This window comes from Triplophysa rosa, linkage group LG22, assembly GCF_024868665.1.
Source record: "Triplophysa rosa linkage group LG22, Trosa_1v2, whole genome shotgun sequence".
Lineage (NCBI taxonomy): Eukaryota > Metazoa > Chordata > Actinopteri > Cypriniformes > Nemacheilidae > Triplophysa > Triplophysa rosa.
In genome coordinates, this window is record NC_079911.1 from 1,242,516 (window position 1) to 1,269,182 (window position 26,667).

The 26,667-nt window shown below is 41.8% G+C and overlaps 1 protein-coding gene across 1 annotated transcript in view; it reads right to left on the minus strand.

The window, feature by feature from the left end:
* Positions 1-455: 455 nt before the first annotated feature.
* Positions 456-26,667, minus strand: part of LOC130545911 (zinc finger protein 883-like) — a 52,556-nt gene continuing 26,344 nt past the window's right edge. The window contains exons 5-7 of the mRNA XM_057320839.1: positions 14,308-14,375; positions 13,519-13,709; positions 456-9,282 (exon numbers count right to left, since the gene is read on the minus strand). Coding sequence (XP_057176822.1) covers positions 7,868-9,282; positions 13,519-13,709; positions 14,308-14,375 — 1,674 coding nt within the window. The 3' untranslated portion in view covers positions 456-7,867. The remainder of the gene's footprint in view (positions 9,283-13,518; positions 13,710-14,307; positions 14,376-26,667) is intronic.

Below are 26,667 nucleotides of genomic sequence, written 5' to 3' on the forward strand. Positions count from 1 at the left end.
GGTATTGTGAGCAAATGAAGCCTTGAGAAATGAACACTTTTGCGTCTCACCACCACTACTACGGCATACATATTAGGACATCGTCAGACCTCAGCGTCAGTACTCGGGTATCAGATTAAACGGCATCGCGCCTCAGACAAAAAGGCATCAGTTCTCAACAAAACAGCGTCGGGGCTAAGGTCTCGACCAATCAGGCAACAGGCAAAACGGCCTCAGACTAAAAAGCATCAGCTCTCGCGCAACAAGGCATCAGGCGAAACGGCCTCAGACTGAAAGGCATCAGATGACTCTAGAAGTGGCCACGCCCCCCCTCCCGCATGACGTCAATGCCGCAAACCCTTTTTGAGCAGCACTTTTACGGCAGACAGACAGGTACACGCGAAAGGTAGGATGTCCACGAGTTTTTAATAGTTTTAATCGTTACACTTTATGTATTATATATATATAAAGTGTAACGATTAAAACTATTAAAAACTCGTGGACATCCTACCTTTCGCGTGTACCTGTCTGTCTGCCGTAAAAGTGCTGCTCAAAAAGGGTTTGCGGCATTGACGTCATGCGGGAGGGGGGGCGTGGCCACTTCTAGAGTCATCTGATGCCTTTCAGTCTGAGGCCGTTTCGCCTGATGCCTTGTTGCGCGAGAGCTGATGCTTTTTAGTCTGAGGCCGTTTTGCCTGTTGCCTGATTGGTCGAGACCTTAGCCCCGACGCTGTTTTGTTGAGAACTGATGCCTTTTTGTCTGAGGCGCGATGCCGTTTAATCTGATACCCGAGTACTGACGCTGAGGTCTGACGATGTCCTAATATGTATGCCGTACACTACACAGGTGATCAGTCCACACAGAGCTAACACATCCAAAGGGCAATCCAAACACGTAATCCAATAAACAGGTAAAAGTAAAAAAAAAACAGATGAATGGTCAAAACGTCAAACACTGCAAACTAAGACACCAAAACAAGGACCTGCGAAACCTCACCAGGGACCACTCAGAACTGCAGTAGTAACACAAAACTTTGCAATGACTGACTGAGCCTGGTTATATAGAAAGAGGTGGACAGATAACTAGACACAGGTGAATGTAATACTGACTAATGAGTCCAAAGGTTTATGGGAAATGTAGTGTTTTGGCAGTCAGGGTGATGAGGGGAGTGCCCTCTAGTGGATCTGCAGGGCACTCGGTGATCGTGACATTGAGTTACACGAAATAAAAAGGCTTTAAGGAAATAGTTAAAACAATAAAAGTCCCATTTCCAACATCAGGGCAATGATCACAAGTTTTAATAGTCTGGAGATGTAGAAAATCTTCCTGAAAGAGAATGTGTGTCTATATTGTCTTAATGCACAGTGAGGAGAAGAATTTAAGTGGCCAAAGACTCTTCCAAGATCACAGCTGGAAAACTGTTGAAATCAATTGAATTTTGGGATCAGAAAGCAATTTAAAAAATAAAGGAAAACTGCACCTCCATCACCACAAGTTGATTGGGACACTGTTCAAGAAACAAATCTTCTGCTCTCATGCAAAGATAAACTCCACCATTTGAATCTGCCATACTTGATCTTCAACCAGGACTGGGGTCTATGGCAACATGAAATGAAAATAGTTTTTTGGCAGCAATAACACAAGATAGGTTTGGTGCACACATTGATCAAAAATCCACATTCCATATCCACATTTAAATATACCACAGGATCTTTATTGTGGACCTACTTTTATACCAGAGGTTCTGGACATCTTGTTCAAATACATGGTATCATGTTTTCTATCAAATTCCAACAGATAAAAAAATCTAAACCTGACATTCTGTGCTAGAAATCTTATAATGGGTTGTGATTAGATCTTCCATCATGGCATTCAAAACGAACATCAAATTGAACAACAACAAAAAACACTTCCAGGGCTGAAGCATTTAGTGGGATGGGTATCGACACAGCGGAAGACAGGGTGAAGGAAGAGCGGGCTTGGGAGAGAGCGTGAGGAGGAAGAAAGGAAAAACACAAGAGGAGGAAAGACGGAAAGAAGGGAGGAGGTGAGGGATGAAGTTGGATGAAGAATCTGGGTTTTCGCAGCATGCCACGATCACTGTATGTCACCGATTTTCTCTGTTTTACTAACTTCTTCTGAATGCAGTCCTGTTGGATTCTAAGAGTTTCAAACTGTGCTCCAGGAAACAACTTTTGCTTCACCATTGCTGAGCCAATCATGGGGATTAGAGACTCCAACCGATCTGCTTGGTGCCTGTTGGCTGATTTCACTTGATGTAAACACATAACACTGTTGTCAGACAGTTGCCATAAAAGAATGGCCAGTTAGAACGCATGGTAATTTATGTTGGTAATTTACACCTGGTGGTATTGTTACAATGTCATCTGTCAAGTAATGGGATTTATTAGGCTATAAGAAACCAGTTCAAAGCAGACAAAAAAGGCAAGTGTCCTATGGTGCCTTCTTGGTGTGCAGTTTACCAAAACTTGATTAGGTTTGTGAACAAATATTAAGTTTGTGAATAAAATGTGAAAATAAAAATTCAAATAACATATATTTTCAAATCAGAATTCACATTGACAAATCATTTTCTTAAAGAACTGAAATACACAACAAAAGTAACAAAAGTCATTAAAGATTCAATAGTATAAAAACCAATAAAAATGATGATTGGACTCATCTAGTCAACTATTCTGACAACTCAATCGAGTACAATTTGCATGGCAGTCTCCTTGCCAGAGTGGAAATCCATTTAGAGTTCTCAACCTTCTAACACGCTGAGAGTGAAACTTCATGTTCTGGAAGGAGAGACTGAATATGAAATGAAATATTGACCTTAGTAGGGAAATTTGCAGTGGACTTCAATAGCTAAAACATGTTTTGTCTCTGACCTGATACAATAATACATAATAAACGTACACACAATACATATACACATGATAAGACATATTCATAAAAATAGATGGTCCGTGTTCAGCAGTCTGATTGATGATGGCACAAAGGAGTTCTTAAATCCGTTTAGTTTGTAACAAGATGTTCTGAATCCAGAGGGTAAGAGTTCATAACAAGAGTGAAGTACACGAGACGGGTCATTTAAAATCCTTTTGGCCAGGTTCAATGTACATAGCTTGTGCAGAGCTTGAATACTACACTGTAAAAAACCCAACTCAAAAAAAGTTTAAACAACTAATTTTGTTGTGTTGGTTGAGCAAAAGTCAATGAAAAAGTTCACAGAACTTCTTTTAATAAGTTCATTCATTGTAACCAAACATTTTCTTCATTAACTTAAAAATATGAGTTGTGTGAAAAAATCTTTGCAAGTTCACTCAAAAAGACCTCTATAAATGTAAAAAATTTAGTTATGTCAATCTACAATGAACAAACAAGAGTTTGAAAGTTCCCAAGATGCACTGCAGCATGTTCAATTCGGTGTTTCTTATTTGCTTTTCTTTTAAAGATTAGTGTTTTAGTTCTTGCTGGAATAATTTATGCTTTAATCTTGTTGTTACTGTTTGTTATCTGTTGTGTTTAGAGTTTTTATAATGAATGATGGTTTTTGATTGTTACCATGGTTGAGGTTTGTGTGTTCAATGTTGAGGTGTAAGTGCAGACCCAACGTGACTCAAACTGTTCAAGCAGTTGTTTGATCAAAGTTTACTCAAATTGTAGTAAAAGACAAAAATATTTGCTTATTTTTAAGTAACCAATTTATATTCTTTATTTATGTTCAGCCAACAAAAATAATTTGTTATGTTGTTCATTATGTAAACTTGACTATGTTGTGACAACTAATGACTTAAGCATAATTTTTTGTACCTCTCAAGAAAACTAATAATTCTAAATTACCTCAATTATTTTTTGGATCTCCAATTACAGTACTTGTTTTAAGTCAGTACAACTAATAATCCTGAGTTATCCCAATTCATTATTTTTTGTATCTCCAATTCATTATTTTAAGTCAGTACAACTTCTATTTCAAAAAGTTGAGTGAACAAGAAAAAGCGAGGGGAAATTAGTACTAAGATTTTTTGTTGTTGTGAAGGCTTAATTTTTTTTACAGTGTAGGGTAGTCATTTAGACTACCCTAGTAGACCAATAATCTTTGTAGCAGTTTGAACAATATAAAGTATCTTTGATTTGGATTTTGAGTCAATCTCAGAGAAATGAATAGAAAGAGAATCTTGTTTTTTTCAACAGACTTAAAATTACTGTATCATCAGAGTACTTCAAAATGTAGTTCTGCAGGTGCTTTCTTGAACACTCATTAGTAAACAGCGTAAAGAGGACTGGAGAACTAACAACACCCTATGGGACACCAGTACTGCAGTATTTTATTTGAGATAAACGTTATTAACTTTGACACGCTGGGTCCTGTTAGTTAAAAAGGAGTGATACCATTGCATAATTGCAGAATTTACATCTAACTACCTTAATTTATTCATTAAAACAAACTGTTGAATGGTACCAAAAGCTGAACTAAAATCTATAAAAAGCGCTCTTGCATAAGCATCAGTATCCTCCAAATGATTTAAAACCAGGTGCATCAGACTATTTATCGCATCGCCTGTACCTCTTCTTTTTCTATATGCAAATTGAAGAGGATCTTAATGACTGTTGACATTATCTCTTAATATGACACCATACATTTTTCAAAGCATGGGGGTAGGAATAGGGGTAGGGTGACCACCTGGCTAAGGCTTGTTTGCAGGACAGTAGATGTGATTTTGACACAACAGAGAGATAATTGACTAATTTACAATTGTTATACTGCTGGTTCATGTCCAGTTTAAAGCGGTTTTTAGTGCCTCAGCTGCTTCATGGAGGTCCTGGAGGCTAAATTCACTCTTGATAGCCAGGTATGAGATGTGCTTTAGGTAGTTGCCATCAGTGAAATCAAACAACTTCTTTTAAGCATGCACTCAAGCAGCAACTGTTTTATCCTACTTTGGCTTCAACACGACAACACCTGCACTGTGCATAATTATTGTTTTTTATTACAGAATTTGATTAAAGGAAGATTAAATAAAATGTTCCAGACATAATAATATATATAATAATTATTATAATTACAGACAAAATAAAAATGTGGGACACTCTTTATGACTTGCGGGACACACAACAAAGTTTCTGATTTCACTCTGAGTGGGGGGAAAGGCTTCCATGTAGTAACTGCAGAGAAACCTACTAACCAAATGTGCTGGGAAAGTGTGGAATTACAGCGACCACATCATACCCAAGGGGAGTTTACATGTGGAAATACCACAGATGCACTTTATACCACAGTAGGTAACACATCTGGCTGAACCCCGGAACAAAGTACTGCCAAAAGGATGCACCAACCAGCCTCATTGGAGAAAACAGATTAGGTCTCTGTCTAGAGGAAGTCATGAAAACTAGACAGCAGAAATACCTCATATGGGACTACCAACAAGGAAATTGCTTAATATGCAATAATTGAAAAGCATACACTGGACACAGTTTTTTTGACTGTGGGACAGCCTACAAGTTCACCACGTTGAAGGGAGTAATGGGAAATTTAGGCACTAGGCTGAGGTTCTAGGATCATGCAAGTGTCCGGGACCTGTTGGCGCTGATAGCCCTGTGGTTAGTGTGCCCTCATATAGTGCCAGTGCACTTGCGGCCTGACCAGAGTTTGATTCCCGTCTAGAACGTAATTTGCAGGTCCCTCTCCCCTGTCTCTATATCCAAAACTTTCCTGTCTGCTCTCCACTGTCCTATGATATTAAAAAGGCATAAAGGCCCTAAAAAAACCTCTCGCAAAACAAAGAGAATGTTTGCAGATCCCAACCCTTCTCTAAAGAACCACAAGCACCAAAGAAAGGTTCCAAGAGGGCATCAAGCCAGGCCTAGGAGAAATCTGACAATAAGATCCTGCTAACATAAGGATTTCTCCACAAGGCAAACAAAACTGCCAATAACTCCAGACAGTTAGATATGCCAACGCAGGCGAGGCCTGTGTACTCGCTGCATACCACAGAACATGTTCAATGTGTCTCTCGTGACAACATGCAACACGCCTCAATACCTGTTCTAAGGGTACTTCTGTCCGTAGAAACTCTCTGCATCCCAAGAAAAGCTCCGCACAGGGAATGCAAGTTGTCTGCCTATGATGGTGGGAACCCACCTTTCAATGCTGCGACAGGTCATCATCCTCCCAAATCCCAAACATGACAATAAAACCACCAGACAGTGGATTGTCCATCTTGAATTCAGGATTAAGACAGGTTTGCATGAGTGTGAAGGGAAACAGGAGGACTCGCTTAGCAAAAAAACTATTGTATTTCCCAAATTGCTCTTAAAGGGATACTCCACTGTAGCATGCAAATTCTGTCATGAATTACTCACCCTGAAGTCGTACAACAACCCTAGGACCTCCGTTCATCTTCAGAACTCAAATTAAGCTTTATGACTCCCGCCCAGAGACAGCAACGTAACTGGCAGAATGTCATCTTAATTATCATGCTACTGTGGAGTATCCTTTTAAGCACATCTGCAGCACAAACAGCAGCCCAGGGAACATCCAAAGTGGTCCGTTGATTAAAAAAAAGAGACCAGCACACATAATGTCCCAGGGGGAATGCCCCAAACAGAGAAGCAGAGTAATGCAATAGCATGCACAGATCTGCTCTGAAGAACAAACTTCTTTTATACCCAGATAACTGGGGCAGAGACAGGCCCGAAAATCCCACTCGCTAACTCTCATGGCACTGTTTAGAAAGAAGTGATTGGTCTCTTAAGATCGTCTCCAAGACGGAGTGGAGGTATTAGTTCCAGAATAAGGAGGCGTCCATTTCGTCCGCCTCTCCCCTCCATCATCTTGGCAAATGTACGCTCACTCCGTAATAAAATGGATCAACTACATGCTAGGTGCCGACTGGAACAAGCTTTCAGGGACATTTGTGTCATTGCCTTATTTGAAACATGGCTTGATGAGTCTGTACCTGATGCTGAGGTTAGCATGGATAATTTTACTATTATAAGCTCTGACAGAACAGGACAATTGGGGATAGACACAGAGTGGCGGAGTCTGCCTTTACATCAACAACAAGATAATTGGTCTTCCCACACCAAACTGGACTGACCTAAACAACAGGGTCATTACACAAATGGCAAAGTCAATAGAGCTGGATATTACACACCCATTGAACCTTACCCTACTCCCTTCAGGATGCAGATATAGGGCACTAAGGTGCAGAAGGGCTCACTTCGCGAAGAGCCTGATCCCTGCTGCTAAAGTGGCCCTGAACAAAACAGGCCAGAGTGTAGACCAAAAATGTGTAGTCAATGTTGTGGCGAGTCACCCATAGCGCATTCAGTGTCACCATGGGAACGGATGGAATTAACTAGGCGCAGCTGCGGTTGTCAACACCTCATCTCGGCCGGCATAAAAGCCGGCTTCACAGAAGCCATGGTGAGCTACGACTCCATAACATGAATTGTCTAATGGTTGTCTCCCAGGCTCAGATGACTGATGACCGGCAGCTGCCGCGGACCCAGGCACCGACCAGCACTTCTGCACGAAGAACACGCAAGGCACCATTCACCGCCCCACAATGCTGCATCAACGCCCGGAGCCCTTTATTCCTTTTCCCCCACGGGCCGCACCTCTCAATAAATGTGTGAACTGTGATTTGTTGTACGTGTCGTTTCTCTACCCGTCACAATGTGTTAAATGTGTCCTGTTTGTGGCTGTGTATGTGGAATAGAACGATGCTGTGAAGAAGAATTTCCCTAAGGGGACAATAAAGTCATCTACACAACGTTGAGTAAGTGACAGAAAGGTAACTCACAATTCTATTTATATTCTGATAAGTGACCTGCATGAATAGTGACATCAGTTTCTTCTTTAAGCAGTGATATGACTTATTTGTGTTTCTGCTGATGTCTTTGAAGGCCAATAAACCTATTAAAACTCTTTCCACATGGTACACAGTAATAGAGGTTCACTCCTGTGTGTGTTTTCTGGTGTCTACTAAGGTGACTTGACCGAGAGAAATTCTTTCCACACTGTGTGCAGTGATATGGCTTCACCTCTGTGTGTGTTTGCTGGTGTAAACTAAGGTAACTTGACAGAGAGAAACTCTTCCCACACTGTGAGCAGTGATACGGCTTCTCTCCTGTGTGTGAGCGCAGATGTCTTTTAAGATTACTTGACCGAGAGAAACTCTTCTCACACTGTGAGCAAGGATACAGCTTATGTCCTGTGTGTGTTTGTTGGTGTTTACTAAGATTAACCAAATGAGAGAAACTTTTACCACACTGTGTGCAGAGATACGGCTTCTCTCTTGTGTGCATGCGCTGGTGTCTACTGAGATGACTTGAATGAGAAAAACTCTTCCCACATTGTGTGCAGAGATACGGCTTCTCTCTTGTGTGCATGCGCTGGTGTCTACTGAGATAACTTGAATGAGAGAAACTCTTCCCACACTGTGTGCAGTGATATGGTTTCTGTCCTGTGTGTATACGCTGATGTACACTGAGATCACCTAACCGAGAGAAACTCTTCCCACACTGTGTGCAGTGATGAGGCTTTTCTCCTGTGTGTATTCGCTGGTGTTCACTAAGAAGACTTGACCGAGAGAAACTCTTGCCACACTGTGAACAGTGATACGGCTTCTCTCCTGTGTGTATACGCTGATGTACACGGAGATCACCTAACCGAGAGAAACTCTTCCCACACTGTGTGCAGTGATACGGCTTCTCTCCTGTGTGTATACGCTGATGTACACTGAGATCACCTAACCGAGAGAAACTCTTCCCACACTGTGTGCAGTGATACGGCTTCTCTCCTGTGTGTATACGCTGATGTACACGGAGAACAGCTGACAGAGAGAAACTCTTCCCACACTGTGTGCAGTGATACGGCTTCTCTCCTGTGTGTATACGCTGATGTTTACTGAGATCACCTAACCGAGAGAAACTCTTCCCACACTGTGTGCAGTGATACGGCTTCTCTCCTGTGTGTGTGCGCTTGTGTGCAATAAGATGACTTAACCAAGAGAAACTCTTCCCACAATCTGCACAATGGTGAGTTTTCTCCTTGCCTTCTTCTCTGTGTTTTAGTTCGTTCTGAGTGGCAGAGCAGAGATTATCAGAAGATACATGTTCTGTTTTCAAGGTAGTTTTAGGTACCATGTCCTCATTCTTAATCTCTCCACATTTCAGCAGTTTGTCACACTCCTCATGATGGCATCTTCTCATATGTTTGTGGAGATACGTTTGAGCCATGTATGACAATGAACAAACAGAGCAGGTAAACACTGGACAGGAACCGTTCTCTAAAAAAGACGACAAAGAAAAGAAGTAAACCCTCATTCATTCAACATTACATGACAAAACATTACATAATAAAGTGTCAATACATTTCAGACCTGTTTCTCTTCTACTCTTTAAACCAGGGGTCTCCAACCCTGTTCCTGGAGAGATTCCATCCCGAAGATTTCAGCTCCAACCCCAATCAACACAGCTGAAGCAGCTAATCAAGGTGTTCAGGGTTGCTTGATAATTACAAACAGGTGTGTAGAAACTGGGTTTGAGCTGCAGTCTGCAGGACGGTGGCTCTCCAGGAGCAGGGCTGAAGATCCCTGCTCTAAACATTCTGTATTTTAATACCACTTATTGCCCAATATACACAACATTCTTAATGGAGTGTTTTCTGTTTCTGTTTTCAATTCTTATTTATCTGTGTTCAGTGACTGTAAGTACATTTAAACTGCCCACTCTGCTAACTTAGGAAAAGAGATTAGTCAGCAGAAGTCTGCAGTTGTACGTAAGTCTGCTCAATACCTTGTTTACCTTGTTTTTTGTAGCCTACACTGTTATCCATTGTCAGTTAAGAGTAATTTAACTTGTTTTGTTTATTTAATCTGCTCATTGAGTGACTGCTAAAGTGTTAACATTTTCTTCGGTTGGGTTCCCATGTTGAAAAAAAACAGCATATGCTGGTTAGGTAGGTTTTGAAGCATGGTTGCTGGTTTGAGCTGGTCCTTAGCTGATCATGAGCTGGTTTAAGCTGGCCTTGAGATGGTTATGAGCTGGTCCTGAGCAGGAGCTAGTAGTTTAGGACCAGCACATGACCAGCTTAAACCAGCTCAAACCAGCTACCCTGCTTCAAAACCTACCGAACCAGCATATGCTGGTTTTGTCAACAGGGACTGTGTGAACTATCATGATTAAGAGAGTATTTGCTGCTCGTTGCTATCGCTCATTATAGTTTTTGCACTTAAAAGCATGGTGCTAGTAGATCATTGTTTCGATACGAGGGTCGTGTTGGTCGATCGTGAAGGCGTGTTCAGGTGTATTCTATTAACGCTAATCAAAGCACATAATTTAAACTGTGCCTCCACCGGATCATCGAGTGGGGTTAGCCCTCATGTGAAGAACCAATGAGTGTAAAGACCTGCGACTCTACCTTCTCAACTCCACAGAGCAAGGACACCGACAAAGCATATAATCCTTCTGTTTTAACTTTTATTGTTTACTAACAATATATATTTCCAATATATTCCTGTCCTTTACAATAGACAGTGCCCTCACTCCAGGGACCACCCAGGTCCTCTTCACAACTTTGCAGAAGAACTAGATGTGCTGCTCTCTTTATTTCCTGAGGATTACAGCCCGCTCACAGTTTTCAGGGACTTCAACATTCATCTGGCCAAGCCCTATGCTGCAGACTTCCACACACTCACCACCTCGTTTGTTCTCACTCGACTCATCATTGCCGGTACTCACAGATCAGGAAACCAGCTCGATCTTATTTACACTTGTAAATGCACTACACACAACAGCAATGTTGTACCTCTTCACACATCTGACCACTTTTTCATTACAACATGCACCTTACTACATGCTCTGCCCCCACACCACCACCAGTCTATTACAGGCGCAACTTCTCCAATGGTGGCATCTTCACTTACATCCCACTTCTTATCTTAAGATGCAGACACCGCCACTGACACCCTCTGCACAACACTTACATCCTGCCTTAATAACCTCTGTCCTATATCCTCCAGACCAGCTTACGCTACCCCCTCCTGCTCTTGGCTGTCTGATATCCTCCGTGAACAACAAACAACACTCAGGTCAGCAAAAAGGAAATGGCGCAAGACCACGAATCCCACTGACCTTTTGGAATACCAGTCATTACTCTCCAACTTCTCTGCCAGTGTTACCACAGCAAAAACCTCTTTCTACACCACAAAAGCAAGGCGCCTAACACACAGCAACTATTTAAAACTTTCAACTTTCTTGTTTGTCCCTACACCCCACACCCATCCCCTTCCTCCTTGACAGCTAACGATTTTGCTGTATTTTTTTTACCAAAAAAAATGTATGCTGGTGTCTTTTGGATTTGTCCGAACTGATCCGAACCATAGGACTTGAAAGGTAAGTAGTGCCGTTTATTTTGATCATGTTTTAAAGGCCGGTCCTTCCGCATTTGATTTAACCCTTTCCTTTCTGGTGTTTTGATTGCAAAAACAAGTTGAGAACACAAATCTAGAGTGTTTTAACTTTAAAATGATGTATAGTTTATGACGGTTGATCGAAAATTAATATAAAACGAAGGTAATAAAAAACGTAGATGCACCCCTAAACTCCCAAACGGCCCGCCCACGGCCGGTGCTTGATAAGAGGTTTTAATAGCACCTTTCCATCCATATTCAAGCAGGCTCAGACCACACCCCTACTTAAGAAACCCACACTAAACCTTTCTCTTACAGAGAGTTACAGGCCTGTCTCATTTCTTCCGTTCATTACAAAAACACTTGAAAGGGCCATTTTCCACCAGGTGTTTACCTTCTGACTCAGCCCGATCTTCTGGATGCCAAACAGTCAGGATTCAAAAGCAACCATTCCACCAACACAGACTGCTGTTGGTCACTGCGGCTGGCTAAGGCAGAATGCAAATCATCGGTCTTAATTCTGCCAGATTTATCTGCGGCCTTCGATACCATTAATCATATCCTGCCTATCATCACTAGGGATCGCAGGTGCCCATAATCTCTGGTTTAAAACCTATCCCTTTGATAAATCTTTCAGTGTGTCATGGAGAGGCACGTTGTCCAGAGCTCACAGCGTGGTCCCTTAGGGATCAGTGCTTGGACCACTCCTTTTTCCAATCTACACAACATCCTTAGGACCTATCATACAGGCACATGGGTTCTCCTACCACTGCTATGCTGATGAGCCCCAGATCTACTTCTCATTCAGATGATCCCTCCATATCAGGACAGATTACAGCCAGTCTGGAAGCTATCTCAGTTTGGATGAAACCTCATGACCTCCAGCTGAACCTTGCCAAAACAGAGCTGCTTATATTCCCGGCCTGCCCCATGGTACAACATGATCTCACCATCCAACTGGGCAATACAACAATTACTCCTTCCAAAACAGCCAGGAACCTCGGAGTAATGTTCGATGACCAACTGTCCTTCAGTGATCACATTGCAAAAACAACATGGTCATGCATTTGCATTGTACAACATCAGGACATCAGGCCCTACCTTACAGAGCATGCAGAGCAACTACTTGTCCAGGTCCTTGTAATCTCTGGGCTGGACTACTGCAAAGCTCTGGACATTGCAGAAGCTTATTGAAATGATGCCACAGCGAATGCATGCCGTAATCAAAGCTAAAGGCGGTCCGACGAAATATTAGAGTGTGTGACTTTTTTTGGACGGGGAGTGTATTTACATATAACTTAAATATGAACTGTCAAATTAAAATAAATAAAGCAAATTACTGGGTAACGATGTGCTTATTAACAGGCAAATGGGGTATATGCACATGGGACAATGACGTATATCTGCTAAAATCTCAGCCAGGCTGTTACATCCGGCACATGTAACATCCACAGGGAACAATGGCATTTCGCTTCAGGATGCACATAGGATTACGGTCAACAACATGAGTCTAATTATTCAAACACTTCGCCATACGTTGACAACCAAAAAGGAGAAGCACTTTAGGCTATCCGTTTCAAGGAAAATCAACAAATATGAAGAAAAGCAAAGTGAACTTTTGCACTTACTAGAGGCTTGAACACAGAGGCACTTAACAATGCTCCCCAGTAGTGCTGTCGTTTCTCCAAAATTTGAAAGTTTTCTTACTAAACACATTTTTATCACTTTGTGAAAAATCCCCTTAGTGCTATGAGAGCGGAAGTGACCTAGATGGCAGTGATTGTAACGGAAGTACGTCATCGTCCCGTGTGCAAATACCCCATTCTGCTCATGTTTATATATCTAAGCAGTTGATAACAGTGACAGGTTCTGGAAACTCTGTTGTGTAGTCTTTCATTCATGAGTCTGTCGCTGTAACGTGAACAATGTGTTTATCCCCACCACTCACTGCATAGAGTAGATGCTGAGAGAGTGAATACTGTATAAGAATATAATGGAAATACTGTCATTTCATTGTGACTGCCTGAATGAACTGCAAGATATCTAAAGATTACCAGAGATATTCTTTCTTGAAGTAAAACAATATTTCACAAACAAAATAGTTTTTCATACCTCTCTCAGAGCATTTAGTGTTCCACAGATGGTCAAAAGTGATGTCAAAATCTCTGGCATACTCCTCTCCATACCAGACTAGCAATTCTTTTCCAGTTTTGATTGGCCGGCAACATCGGTACAGAATCGCTCCTTCATACTGAAATGCCACCAGATTTTGTTCCTCTTCACTGCAAGCACAATTTACATATCTGAGAAAGAGACCGACAAAAAACAAAACAGAAACCGGTATTAAAAACAAGCTCCATCTCAGTGTCAATATTGCTTAACAACCCTTTTCAAATGGACATAAAACTCTCAAATCAAATCCACAATCTCAAGATTTGAAAATGTTTATAATCATTCATCTCAATGCAATGTTTTGATTCACCTCTAAACCAACTTTCACAATGTCCTCTTATTTTATACCCTCCCATCCAAACTGCTGGTTGTATTCTGGTATCATTTACTCATCATCTCCTCACCCTTGTGTTGTTTCAAACCTCTATGACTATTTCTTCAGTAGACAACGACAGACAGAATGTAGGAACTGACAGCATTAGTCAACAGATGCTTACATTCACCATGAATCCGTTTTTCATAAAGTGAACGTGAATTGTGACTCATGACTACAATCCTAGCAAACATCTTTTGTGTACAAACTGAAGAATTTCACAAGCTGAGCACAACATGAAGGTGAGCAAGAGATAAAGACTTTACCTTGCTAGATAAATCCCCTTTAAAAGGCTGCATGCATTCCAGACAGTGAACATCCAGTATCTTATAATAATTATACTAGCAGCATCTCACCTCATCCAGTTCGAGTGTGTTTCTCTTCTGGCATCTATATATTCATTCAAGTGCTTTCTCTTGTATATCTGTGAAATGAATTATAAACAATATAAACTTACATTTATATCTGTCACAGTTATATTCTGGTTTTGTTCTATGTTCCCATTTGCCTGTGTTCAGTCAATAGTAGGGATGCTCCGATCCACCATTTTTGCTTCCGATACCGATTCTGATACCTGAGACTCTGTATTGGCCGATACGGAGTACCGGTCCGATACTAAGGTAAAATTGCTGAATTACTTAAACTGTATGCAACTGTATGCACTGTGCAAGGCATCAGGCTCAACTTATACAATAATTTCCTAACCCTGTAAAACAAAATAACAAACAAGTTATTCACAAGTTTAGTGAATTATTTTTTAAACCAGCATCAGTGCAACAATTGCAAAAAAAACAACAACAAGTTCACTAGCTTAAACTTGACATTCAAAATTAAATTGAAAATAGGAATTAAACATCCAAAACAAAAGCAGCTAAATAAATCAACAGCTAAACTAGCTTGGTAAACGTGTCCAAATAAATTAGGGATGAGCGCTACGACAGTCATTTAAATGAAAGTTTTGTAACCTTGTAGTCGACTATAGTCTAAAACTAAGAATGGCCCAGAAGGCGGTCCAAAAACTTTGTGTAGTGCATACGTAATAGCCAACATTTAAAAGACTAAAGAGTGTATTAATCAAACTGTCAAATCCAATATTTAAAGTAGCTAAAACGGGTATATGTGTTCCGCTTTCCTTACTTTATGATATATATATATATATATCATAGAGTAATATTTCTGCATTTGGTGATGCGCCAACCCTGACTGGATCGTTTTAGCGGCTGCAAGAAGTGATGTGATTTGAGCATTTGTTTGCTTTGTCTGGTCTGTTATGGAGGACTAAACCTGCAAAAATTATAAATAAATAAATGTATAAATAAATAAATATATAAACGAATAAATGTAATAATATGAAAATAAATAAAGGAATGAATGGTTTGATAAAACAAAATAATTCGTTTTTAGCTATTATTGATCTTAGCTTTAACTTTTCTTTTCATTTTTTAAATTGATTTATTATTTTTTGTCCATTTTTAATTATTTTTAATTATTATTATTTTTTATTTTTAGATTATTTTATTTATCATTTACTTTATTTTTACATTTATTTATTTATACGTTTATTTATTTTTATATTTATTTATTATCGCATGTATTTATTTCCACTTTTATTTATTTATTCTTGAATTTATTCTTACTTTTCTGTGTCTTGTATGATAATTAGATGGGTTGGTCTTACCTACTATTGGTTCAGCGTAGATTGAAGCGTTTGATCGATTACTCTTGACTTGTTTTGGACTAACGTCACGTCACTCACTGATCGTTTGCTTCGTGTATAACGTTAAGTAACTATGGCGGGCGCACGATTAGCTAGAGAGTTACAGCATTTAGCCAATGAAGTCGATAACCATGCATCAAATGACTGTGTGTCATTTAGATTAGGTGCGCTTATTGATGTTTTATTACAGATTGACGGCGAGATAAATGACAAAGTTCTTCAAAATCTGTGCGAGTCAGGGGGTGCTAAGGTGGTGACCAAGTTCCGGTTACAGGTCCTCTGCCAAAGAGGTGCATGAACGACCTCAGCAGATTCGTCGATTCTGAAAGCACAAGACGATTTGATATGAAGATGTCTAATAAACACAGACTTTCTTGTTACATGATTTTGACATTCTTGTTAAGATTGCAAATTATTGGTATGATCGCCCGTAACGGCTGAAGCGAGGTGAAAAAATAAATAAAGCGATTTGACACAGGATTCGTACCCATACAATAAAGTGAGGCAGCGTGTCACTACGGTAACAATCACACTAAGCTATTTTGCAATGCTAGCTGCTGCGGATCTTTGCAATAATATCAACATGTCACACAACAATATGCAGCTGGATGAATCAAGGGAATATGCCCGTCTTAACTTGTGACCTCTGTGTTATTTATCTCTTATGGAATGTAGTTTACGAGTACCGTTTAGTAACCACGTCTTTTTAGAAGGAATGGTTTCCATTTGATGGCCCCTGTAGTGAAAGAACGATGCTCATTACTACCGTGTTAACTTGTGACTTAAGTTCACTATGTCTCAATTCATTTACATTATGTTACATCATGTTACATTAAATCTTTACGCTTTTTCTAACCGAAAGGCTGCTTATAACTATCACTTTGACAAAGCGTTAGCTTGCGACTTCGGTTTACAAGCTCATCTGTGTAGTTAAACCTTATTACATTTTGTGCTTTATGATTTTCACCAGTTGAACTGTAACGCCACCATAGCACCCTCTGACTCGCACAGACTTTGAATGTGCTGCAAAGAGGCTAACAACCGAGGGAGAACTTTGTCATTTATCTCGCCGTCAATCTGTAATAAATCATCAATAAGTGCATCTAATCTGAATGACACATAGTCATTTGATGCATGGTTATCGACTTCATTGGCTAAATGCTGTAACTCTCTAGCTAATTGTGCGCCCGCCATAGTTACTTAACGTTATACACGAAGCAAACGATCAGTGAGTGACGTGACGTTGGTCCAAAACAAGTCAAGAGTAATTGATCAAACGCTTCAATCTACGCTGAACCAATAGTAGGCAAGACCAACCCATCTAATTATCATACAAGACACAGAAAAGTAAGAATAAATTCAAGAATAAATAAATAAAAGTGGAAATAAATACATGCGATAATAAATAAATATAAAAATAAATAAACGTATAAATAAATAAATGTAAAAATAAAAGGAAATGATAAATAAAATAATCTAAAAATAAATAATAATAAAAATAAAAAATAATTAAAAAATGGACACAAAAAATAATAAATAAAGTTAAAAAATGAAAAGAAAAGTTAAAGCTAAGATCAATAATAGCTAAAACGAATTATTTTTTATATTACATTTACATTTATTCGTTTATATATTTATTTATTTATACATTTATTTATTTATAATTTTTGCAGGTTTAGTCCTCCATAGTCTGTGCCTGGGCTTAAAATATGTAGCCTATACTACCTTTTAAAATCCATTTTATTTTCCCTGACATTTTTCTAGGTTTTAGGACTGTAAGAGTTCAATTATATTTTTTGTAATCAAATTTAATTAAATTACATATAAGTAAAAGTGTGTCTATTAGACTGAAATCATGCAACTTAAAATATTTAACAAAAATTAATTAAAAGCTTAAAAACTAATGTTTCATTATTTGTTTATTTAAATGATGTTGTTGAATGAAAAAAAAAACATTGCAATGGACACAAAGTACAGAACAAGAAACGCATTTGATCTTGCGCAGAGCGAACAAGCCGCTAATATAGCATACTGCCCATATTAGCTCATTTATAGAACATACATAGGCTAAACACTGGAGTCCGCATGTGATTATGATTATTATGTTAAGATGTTCTTGTCGAGGAAATGCAAGCATTATGCTGGGAGGAAAGTCAGCTCAATATTTGTGAACTCTGCAAGGACATACAGATAACAGTGCTAAGCGATCACTTTTATTCAAGCGCTTTTTTTGTGATAAACATTATAATTAAAGAAATTTCAAAGTTTTGTGAATCTAGAAGCGGAGTCATTCTCATCTCAGTTTTGTTCTCTGTGCTCAAGATGCATTCACCGCATTTACAGCTCATTCTGTCATCAAATAATGTCAATCAATCTTTCATGCATTGAATTTGAAATATTAAAATATTTATAATATAATAAAGTAATTGTTAACATAACTGTACTGTATGTAGCTTTAGATCATTATCTACTTTTACATTTTATGCCTGCATTCCGCGTTTTCCGCACCGCGGCAATAAGAAACAAATAATGTATGATTAAGCATGGCTCCAGTGAAATTATTATTTTGCCACTTTGATATGACATAGTTTGCGTAAAACCTACCATTTCCCTCCTTCAAAACACCCCCACAACTCGTCTTTCAAGTGGTCATTTCTGAGCATGCTGCAATTGGCACAAAGGAAACTCATGCTAGATCTGACCTAAAATTAAAACATTTCGTTCCTCATACTGTACAAAATTATTCATAATACATTTTTCAAACATATTGTTTTAGTATGTTATTTAAAATGTTTAAATGAAACATTAAAATGAAAGTCATTTGAATTATAAAATGTTGTGTAATTTTTTCCTGTAATCGACTGTTGTTTTCAGTGTCGACTACTAGGAGCTGTACAGTTTAAACTAGACGACCTCGGAACATTTACTCAGCATATATTACAAACAGCGGTGGAACTTGTTGGCATGGCTGTTGTAAAAACCTCTAAAATCGCTAATAATGTTGTTGCTCGCTCCATGCTGTTTGCTGCTTGATATTGTAACGGTGGGCCAGAGAGTTTAAGCCAACGTTACCCGGAATGGAACAGATGCCCATAGCCGAGGAAGAAAGACACGAGGCCATCGGTTAATCATCCCGCACACTTTTATAGTGGTGTAGAAACGGGGAAGGAAACCCTCCGGTTCCGTCACAAAGAAAAAGGTACACACAACATTGTCAGCGGTAGAGCGACCATCACACCTGTTCACCTCTCAGCGTCCAAGCCAAACTCTCCGCGCGCTAACGCAGGAGCCGCATGCATACACAACATGCGTCATCTTAAAGGTAGGCTACATACACATTAGACATAGGTGGCCGTTACAATATGTTAGCTTGTTCATCTGCTTACAGAGCACGTTGCTAGCATGTTATAATGTGCACACACTGCGCACAGCACAGCAGCGGCGCGAAGGCATTTAAGAGCCAGCATCTCCGTAAACTTTCACATCGCCTAGCAGAAATTTGATTTCCAATTGTTACCGATACCCGATCTAGAATTTTATTCAGTATCTACACCGACACCGATACAAATATCGGATCGGAGCATCCCTGGTCAATAGTTTCCATAGTTGTTAATTAGTCCCGCACCCGTTTCTGTTCTGCCTGATTATGTTCCCCTATGTATTTAAGCCTTGTGTTTTCTTCAGTACTTTGTCCGGTTTTGATTGTTTTTCGAGTGCTTGAGTTGTTCCTCTTTGCATTTATTAAAAGATACCCCTTGGATTACCTTCTTCGATGTGTGCTTGTATTCACACAGCATCCCGTTTCAGAAAACCGGACCTAAACAGGAAGCATTTGGCTTCGTTTATCTTTTTTTTGTTTCGACCTTTTTTGTCTCTCCTCTTCCCAGAATGGCTTGCCCAGCCGTCGAGCTCCTCTGCTTGGAGCAAGGAGACCATCCGCTGGAACTTCACACTCGGGAATTCTTAGATTTGGAGTGCCTCATAAACTTCCCGGATTGCTCGCTCTGCATCTACTATCACCACGGCCTGAGCGAGCAGTGAAGGATACGCCTTCCAACTGTAGTGTATTTCGGGGAAACTATGAGTTTAACCACAGTAACATATGTATAATTAATTGTGATTAACCATTAATTATTTTATACACTTTACCCTGATGCAGCAGAGCTAATAACAGCGACAAACTAAAATGTACTCGTCCAGCGAGTGATCAGCAGGTCGTATATTAACTCGAAGAAATATTACTCCCCTGGCCTGGAAAAACAATATTCTTACTGTAGTACAGTACCACTTCAGAAATCTTAACGAAATCAAGCAGTTTAAGTGACCTTGATATGTGATAAATAAACACAGAAACAATTCGAGCGTGGATACACATGCGGTTTATTTATCTACCCTACGGGGAACTAAAACCAACTACTAACAAAGACCAAACATTAACAAACAAACATAAAAACGTAAAACAGTAGAGAATGAAAGAAATAGATAAAGCAAAGAAAAAGGCAGTATTAAATCAGCTATTCACATCTGCACGAACCATCAAGGACAAATCTCCTTATTTAAAAGGGGCAAAGCTTATTCGCAACTGGTTAGCAATAGTTCAGATACTTGCATTGGCTTCTTTGTTTCTCGGGACACGTGCTGGCGCGCGTATCAAAGGGTCCTGATGCGTTCAGAGCGGGCCGTGAGTCCATTGATTTAGTTTGAAGCAAAACTGCCTGAAGAAAGCTGTCTCTGAGGAGAGGCAGGTCTCGAGAGGTTGACAGAACACGAGCGAACGAACGCGCAGGAGCGCAAACGCACCCAAGCGAACGAACATACACAAAAGAGCAAGCTTTCCTGTGTGTTCAGATGTTTTAACACAGAGGGCGTCACGCCCCTCCAAGGTGGGCGATCCAATGAGATGAGATAGTTTTGGGCGCGAAAACATGTTTCTTTGTCCGGCACACTAACTCATTTGCATTCATGGTCGCCTGGGAGTTTGGAGCAGGAATAGACTTAGAATAGAATAAAATGAGTATGGTATAAAATACATTACTGTGCTATACACCATATTCCAAGACATGAAAAGGGAAACACGTAGATATGAAACATGAAGGGGTTACAATTACATTGACCTGTAGTTTGGACAAGAATGTAAATATACACAGAATACCACGACGCACACATGCATTGGAGGTTATATATTGAAGGTGAATAACGGGGAGACAAACATACAACGTGGGGGTATATGCACTTTAAACCAGTCTTTTGTTGCTAAATAGAGAGAAAGAGAGATTCTTTTGGAATAAACCGAGGCTCTCAGCTTGTGGGCGACATGGTTTTTGTCACATTGGTGACCAGCCCTGTCCTCCCCCCCGAACCTCCTTTGAAGTCCAGTGGGGGGTGTTTAGACAGGCCCATTTGCCCAGACTCGTCGGTGCCTGCTTGAAGTCCTGCTGAGAGGTTGCTGTGTTTTACGTTCACAGATGGTAAACTTTGATCCGACCATACCCTACAGTACTAACATCTCGGTTACGATTGTAACCTTTGTTCCCTGATGGAGGGAACGAGACGTTGTGTTGAGAGACAGACTGAGGTTTGATCTTGAGAACCTATCATCTCTGAGAGGAATTTAAAAACTCCAATGAACTTGGCGAATGGCACGCGCACCCCAGTCTCCGCCCCATGCATACGGGTATAAAAGGAGATGGCGGCGCCCATTCATTCATCTTTTTGTGCTGAGGAACCTGAGAGACATCTCCCGGTCGCTGCAGCGGGCCGGCGAAGCGTTGTGGCCGGAAGACACACGTCTTTGTGTTGAGAGACAGACTGGGGTCTATACGACACCTGAATAGGGGTGACTCTACCACTACCGGACTCTGTATAACAGACCGCTCCGCCTGGTCTGCTACCAATTTTGCCAATGTTTAGTGATGGATGGAATGGAATGCCTATACTTTGCCCTGTGGGGGAAATAGGGAGGCTCAATAGCGCACTGACTCACCGAAGGGCGCTTTCGCAGGCGTACCCCCACCCAGTCGCCGGTCTCACCTGTAGCGTGTAAGACACAGGCTGACACTGGTTCCACACGGAGATTGTAAAAGATGTCTGCCAGAGAGGCACCCTGGGCCAGTGCCCACGCGGAAGCCATACCCCGAGTGGAGTGGGCTCTCACTGCAAGTGGGCATGGGCGATCTTGGGACCGGAATGCCAAAGTAATGGCATCCACGATCCAGTGCGCCAATCTCTGTTTGGAGACAGCCCTCCCTTGTGCTGTCCCCCAAAACAGACAAAGAGCTGCTCAGAGCTCCTAAAGCTCTGCGTGTGGTCCAAGTAGAGGCGCCGGGCGCGTATTGGACACAACACGGTAGAGGTTGGGTCTTCCTCCCCAGGGGGGAGCGCCTGCAGGCTCACCACCTGGTCCCAAAAGGGAGTGGTGGGAACCTTGGGCCGTAGCCTAGCCAGGGTCTCAGGATAGCATGAGAATCGCCCGGCCCAACTCTAGGCACTCGTGGGACACAGAGAATGCCTGGAGGTCCCCTACACCCTTGATGGAGGCAAGCGCCACTAAGAGCGCCATCTTCATCGTTAAATGAGGAAGACTGGCATCTCTCAGGGGCTCAAAAGGGGCCATACAAAGGCCCTGTAGGACCACATTAAGTCGAGGTGGATTCATCCTCCTCACGCCCCTGAGGAACCTGGTGACCAGGTCGTGTTGCTCCAGAGACTTACCCTCCACGAGATTGTGATGAGCGGCAATAGCGGCTACATACACTTTCAGAGTGGACGAGGAGAGGTTGCTCTCGAGTCTTTCTCAGGAAGGACAAAACTGACCCGATCGGGCATCTCCATGGGTCTTCACCTCGGGAAGAACACCAGGACGAGAGGAGACTCCACTTAAAGGCGTATAAACTCCTAGTGGAGGGGGCTCTAGCCTGCAGGACGGTCTCAACGACTGCCGGCAGCAAGCTGCTTCAGACTCTCCTTGTCCCATCCAGGGGCCAGACATGGAGATTCCAGAGGTGCCACACCGTGCCCCATGACAAAAGGTCCTTCGTCAGGGGTATCGGCTAGGGGGGGATTGTCGTCAGAGCCACCAGGTCTGAGAATCAAGTCTAGTTGGGCCAGTAAGGCGCAACTAACAGCAATTGATGTCCCTCTTCTCTGACCTTGCACAGGAGCTGAAGGTGGCTTGCAGGGACTTCATCACCTGCTGACTTCAGAGGAGGAGACGATGGGCGAGTTGTGACATCTGCCGTGAGCGTATGCTGCTTGATGATTGATGTACGCCATGGCAGCCGTGCTGTCCGACCGGACCAGCATGTGTTTGTCCTGGACGAGAGGTTGAAACCTCCTCAGTGCCAAAGGACAACCAGCAACTCTAGGCAGTTGATGTGCCACCACAGACGGGGCCCGTCCAGTGCCCCGACACTACGTGCCCATTGCACACGGCACCTCACCCGTGCAGGGAGGCATCTGTTGTGATGATGATGAGCCTTGAGACCTGCCCGAGTGGAACCCCTGCTCCGAGGAAGGTCAAGTCTGACCCAGGGGTGAGGGTGCGAAGGCACTGTGGCATGATAATAATACGCCTGGTGCCAGTTTCAGGGGGACCGCTAGTGTCTGTCTGAACGTTTCAGACATCTCAGTCCCAAATGTGTGCGCTCGTTGTTGAGATGCGCTGCCAGAGGGACAGTGTTGAGTTCCATACCGAGATAAGAGATGCTCTGTGCTGGGGAGAGCCTGCTCTTTTCCCGGCTGACCCGAAGGCCCAGACGAAGTGCCGAAGCACGAGGTCCCTGTGAGTGTACAACAGATCTCGGGAGTGAGCCAAGATAAGCCAGTCGTTGAGATAGTTGAGTATCCGCACGCCCTATTCCCTGAGGGAGCTAAGGCAGCCTTCGCGAGTTTGGTAAAACCCGGGGAGACAGGGCCAGACCGAAGGGCGGGACTTTGTACTGGCACACCCACCCTCGAACGCGAACCGTAGGAGCGGCCGATGTCGATTGAGATGTGGAAGTACGCGTCCTTCAGGTCGATAGCCACGAACCAATCCTTGCGACGAACCGATGCCAGGATGCGCTTCTGCGTCAACATCCTGAACGGCAACCTGTGGTGGTGCTTGTTCAAGGAGCGCAGGTCGAAAATGGGGCGCAGCCCCCCATCTTTCTTGGGAATGATGAAGTACGGGCTGTAAAACCCGGAAGACATCTCGGCTATATGGACAGGCTCTATGGCACCCTTTGCCAGAGGAGCGGTGACCTCGGCCCTCAGTACCGAAGCATTCTCCCCTCGCACTGAGGTGTGAAGAATGCCCCAAACCTGGGCAGTCGTCTGGCAAACTGGATCACATAGCCGAGACGGATCATTCTCTCTAGCAACCGCGATGGGCTGGAGCGCTCCCAAGCGCCTAAGTACCGTGACAGAGGAACTAGAGGGACGATCTGCTTCACCGTCCTATGGGGGGGTGGTTCAGTGTCTGGCAGAGCGGTCACCTCACGCAGGGCAGAACCCCAGGGAGGTTGACGGATCTGCGACTTACCTGCTTGTTGTCTCCAGCCGACGCAACGTCCAGTGGAGGTTGCAGAAGGCAGCACAGTGTGGACTCGCTCGAGACACCATCGTGTCGAGAGTGCTGCGGGGAGAGGAGAAAACACAGAGAGAGAGGAAACTTTTTCTGTGAGAGTGGGCGCCAGGCCCTGAAAAGGTCTCAATCTTCTATTTGAAGGCAGAAGCTGGTATTCCTCGTGCAGAATATGGGAAGGATCAGCCATGATTTTATCTGCCAGAGACAGCTGTATTTGTTTCTCATACAGCCTAATAAAACTTGGCTCCAACATTTGACCCACAATTTTAGAACACCTAGATATCAATCTGACCAGTCTAGTTTAGTTTGAACAGAAAGACAACTATACCATGCACATATTTCATACTGTATGTCACTTTGTATCACCGATTTGAATTTCCTTTTTGGTACATATGTGCCAAGTTTGCACAATAACTGCAACATGATGAAAGTGAAACTGTTAAACTGTTCACAACTTAAATTTTTGACTGTGTGAGCCATCACATGCTAAATGACCCATTCAATTTCTGCCAAAATATGCCAGATCATGCATGCCATGTATATTCCATAAATAGCTTTGTGGAATGAACAAACATAGGGAATGGTTTGTTGCATTTGAAAGGATAAGTTCTTTCCACTGTACTCCCCATTCCTGAATCCAAGGGAAGAGTTCTTGTAAGTATGGTGGAAACTGTATTACTATCAACCATATGATCATATATCTCGGTTAGATGCTGTGAATGCTGTTTGTGAGAACATCACAGACGATCATTGTAGGGGTGGTTGCGCCACAAAAGATTTCCCCCTCTGCATTTCAAGGGAAAACATTTGGTGTGGTCTTTACCAGATTCAATTCAATTCAATTCAATTTTATTTATATAGCGCTTTTCACAATGTGCATTGTTCCAAAGCAGCTTTACAGGAGCAAATAAGAAAAACACAGAAAGGTAAAACACAGCACAGTGCATGGTGTTTATAGACCAAGCAAGATCATTATAATAAATAATATCTAATAAATAAATNGGAGATTCATGTGTATACACTTTAAACCAGTCTTTTGTGGCTAAGGAACGAGAAAGAGAGAATCTTTTGGAAGACTTTGAGGCTCTCAGTCCCTGGGGGCCACATGGCTTTTCTCACTTTGGTGAACAGTCCTGTCCTCCCCCAAGAACCTCCTTTGAAGTCTAGGGGAGAGTATCCGAATCTGTCCTGGTTTAGATGAAGGTGTTGAGAATAGGACATTTGGCCAGACTTGTTGGTGCCTGGTCGTAGTCCTGCTGAGAGGTTGCTGTGTTTTACGATCACAGATGGTAAACTTTGATCCGACCATACCCTACACAACGGACGGTCCCAGACAGGATTTCGCCGCCTTTGTGGAGTGGCGCTGGAGAGAAATGAACTCTTCTTCTCCGTGTGCCCAGCTGAGGACATCTCCAGCCCCACTCCCAACCCAGAGACTAGTCAGCCATCACCCCGCTGCATGGAGCATCAGCCAGAGCCCACTGCAGATGGAGAGCCTGAAGCGACAAGTGCCAGCACCCGAGCCTGAGAATGAGCCCATCATCGTCAAACACAATCGCTTCTTTGTTGTTTCAAAGGGTAGCTGTTATGATGTCTGATTGCTTTTGGAGCATCCCTGTGGATCATTTTGTGATCATTCTGTTACATTTCGTGTATGGAAAATTATATCGCCTTAATCCTGACCAAGATGAATAAAAAAACAGAATTTAGATTTATTATAATTTATTGGTCTGATTTCCCATAAATAAGCGGCCGCCAAAATGTTTATTTATTTTCTAAGGGTAAATGTGTATTCATACTCAGATGAATATCTGGCAACTCCAGGACCGGACCTGTTCTCAAAAGTGTGGGGAACAAGCGTCTAGGGTTGGGAATCGAAAATAAATTCCAATTTGGAATCGGAATCGAAAGGCTAGGAATCGGATCGGAATTTAAAGGAATAGGAATCGGATACTTGAGATTAAAATTTGAATTCCTCTTATCAATTCCTGTGTGCATATTTTCAGAAAAGTACATGCGTTGCATGATCTGCTGATATCTCAATAAAAGCCCTTATGAAAATTATCAATATTTTTTACTGTAGTAAGCATAGTTTAGCTATAGAATTTGTATTAAAGCACAGGAATCACAAATTAACCATAGTTGCATTATAGTAACTGCAGTTTAACCATGATGTAGTTCAACTATGATAATACAAATTGTAATAAATCAGAAAAGGTGCGTTTCTATGTTTAAATATACACAAAACGGTGCTCATAAGTCAATAAGCAGGCTAAATGATCATACAGGTTGATATCTAAATGTTTTACTTCAACTGTGGAATCGAAACTGGGAATCGATAAGAATCGAAATCGATAAGCAGAATCAGAATTGGAATCGCTAAAATTGAAACGATTCCCAACCCTACGAGCGTCTGACAGACAGGCTACAGTA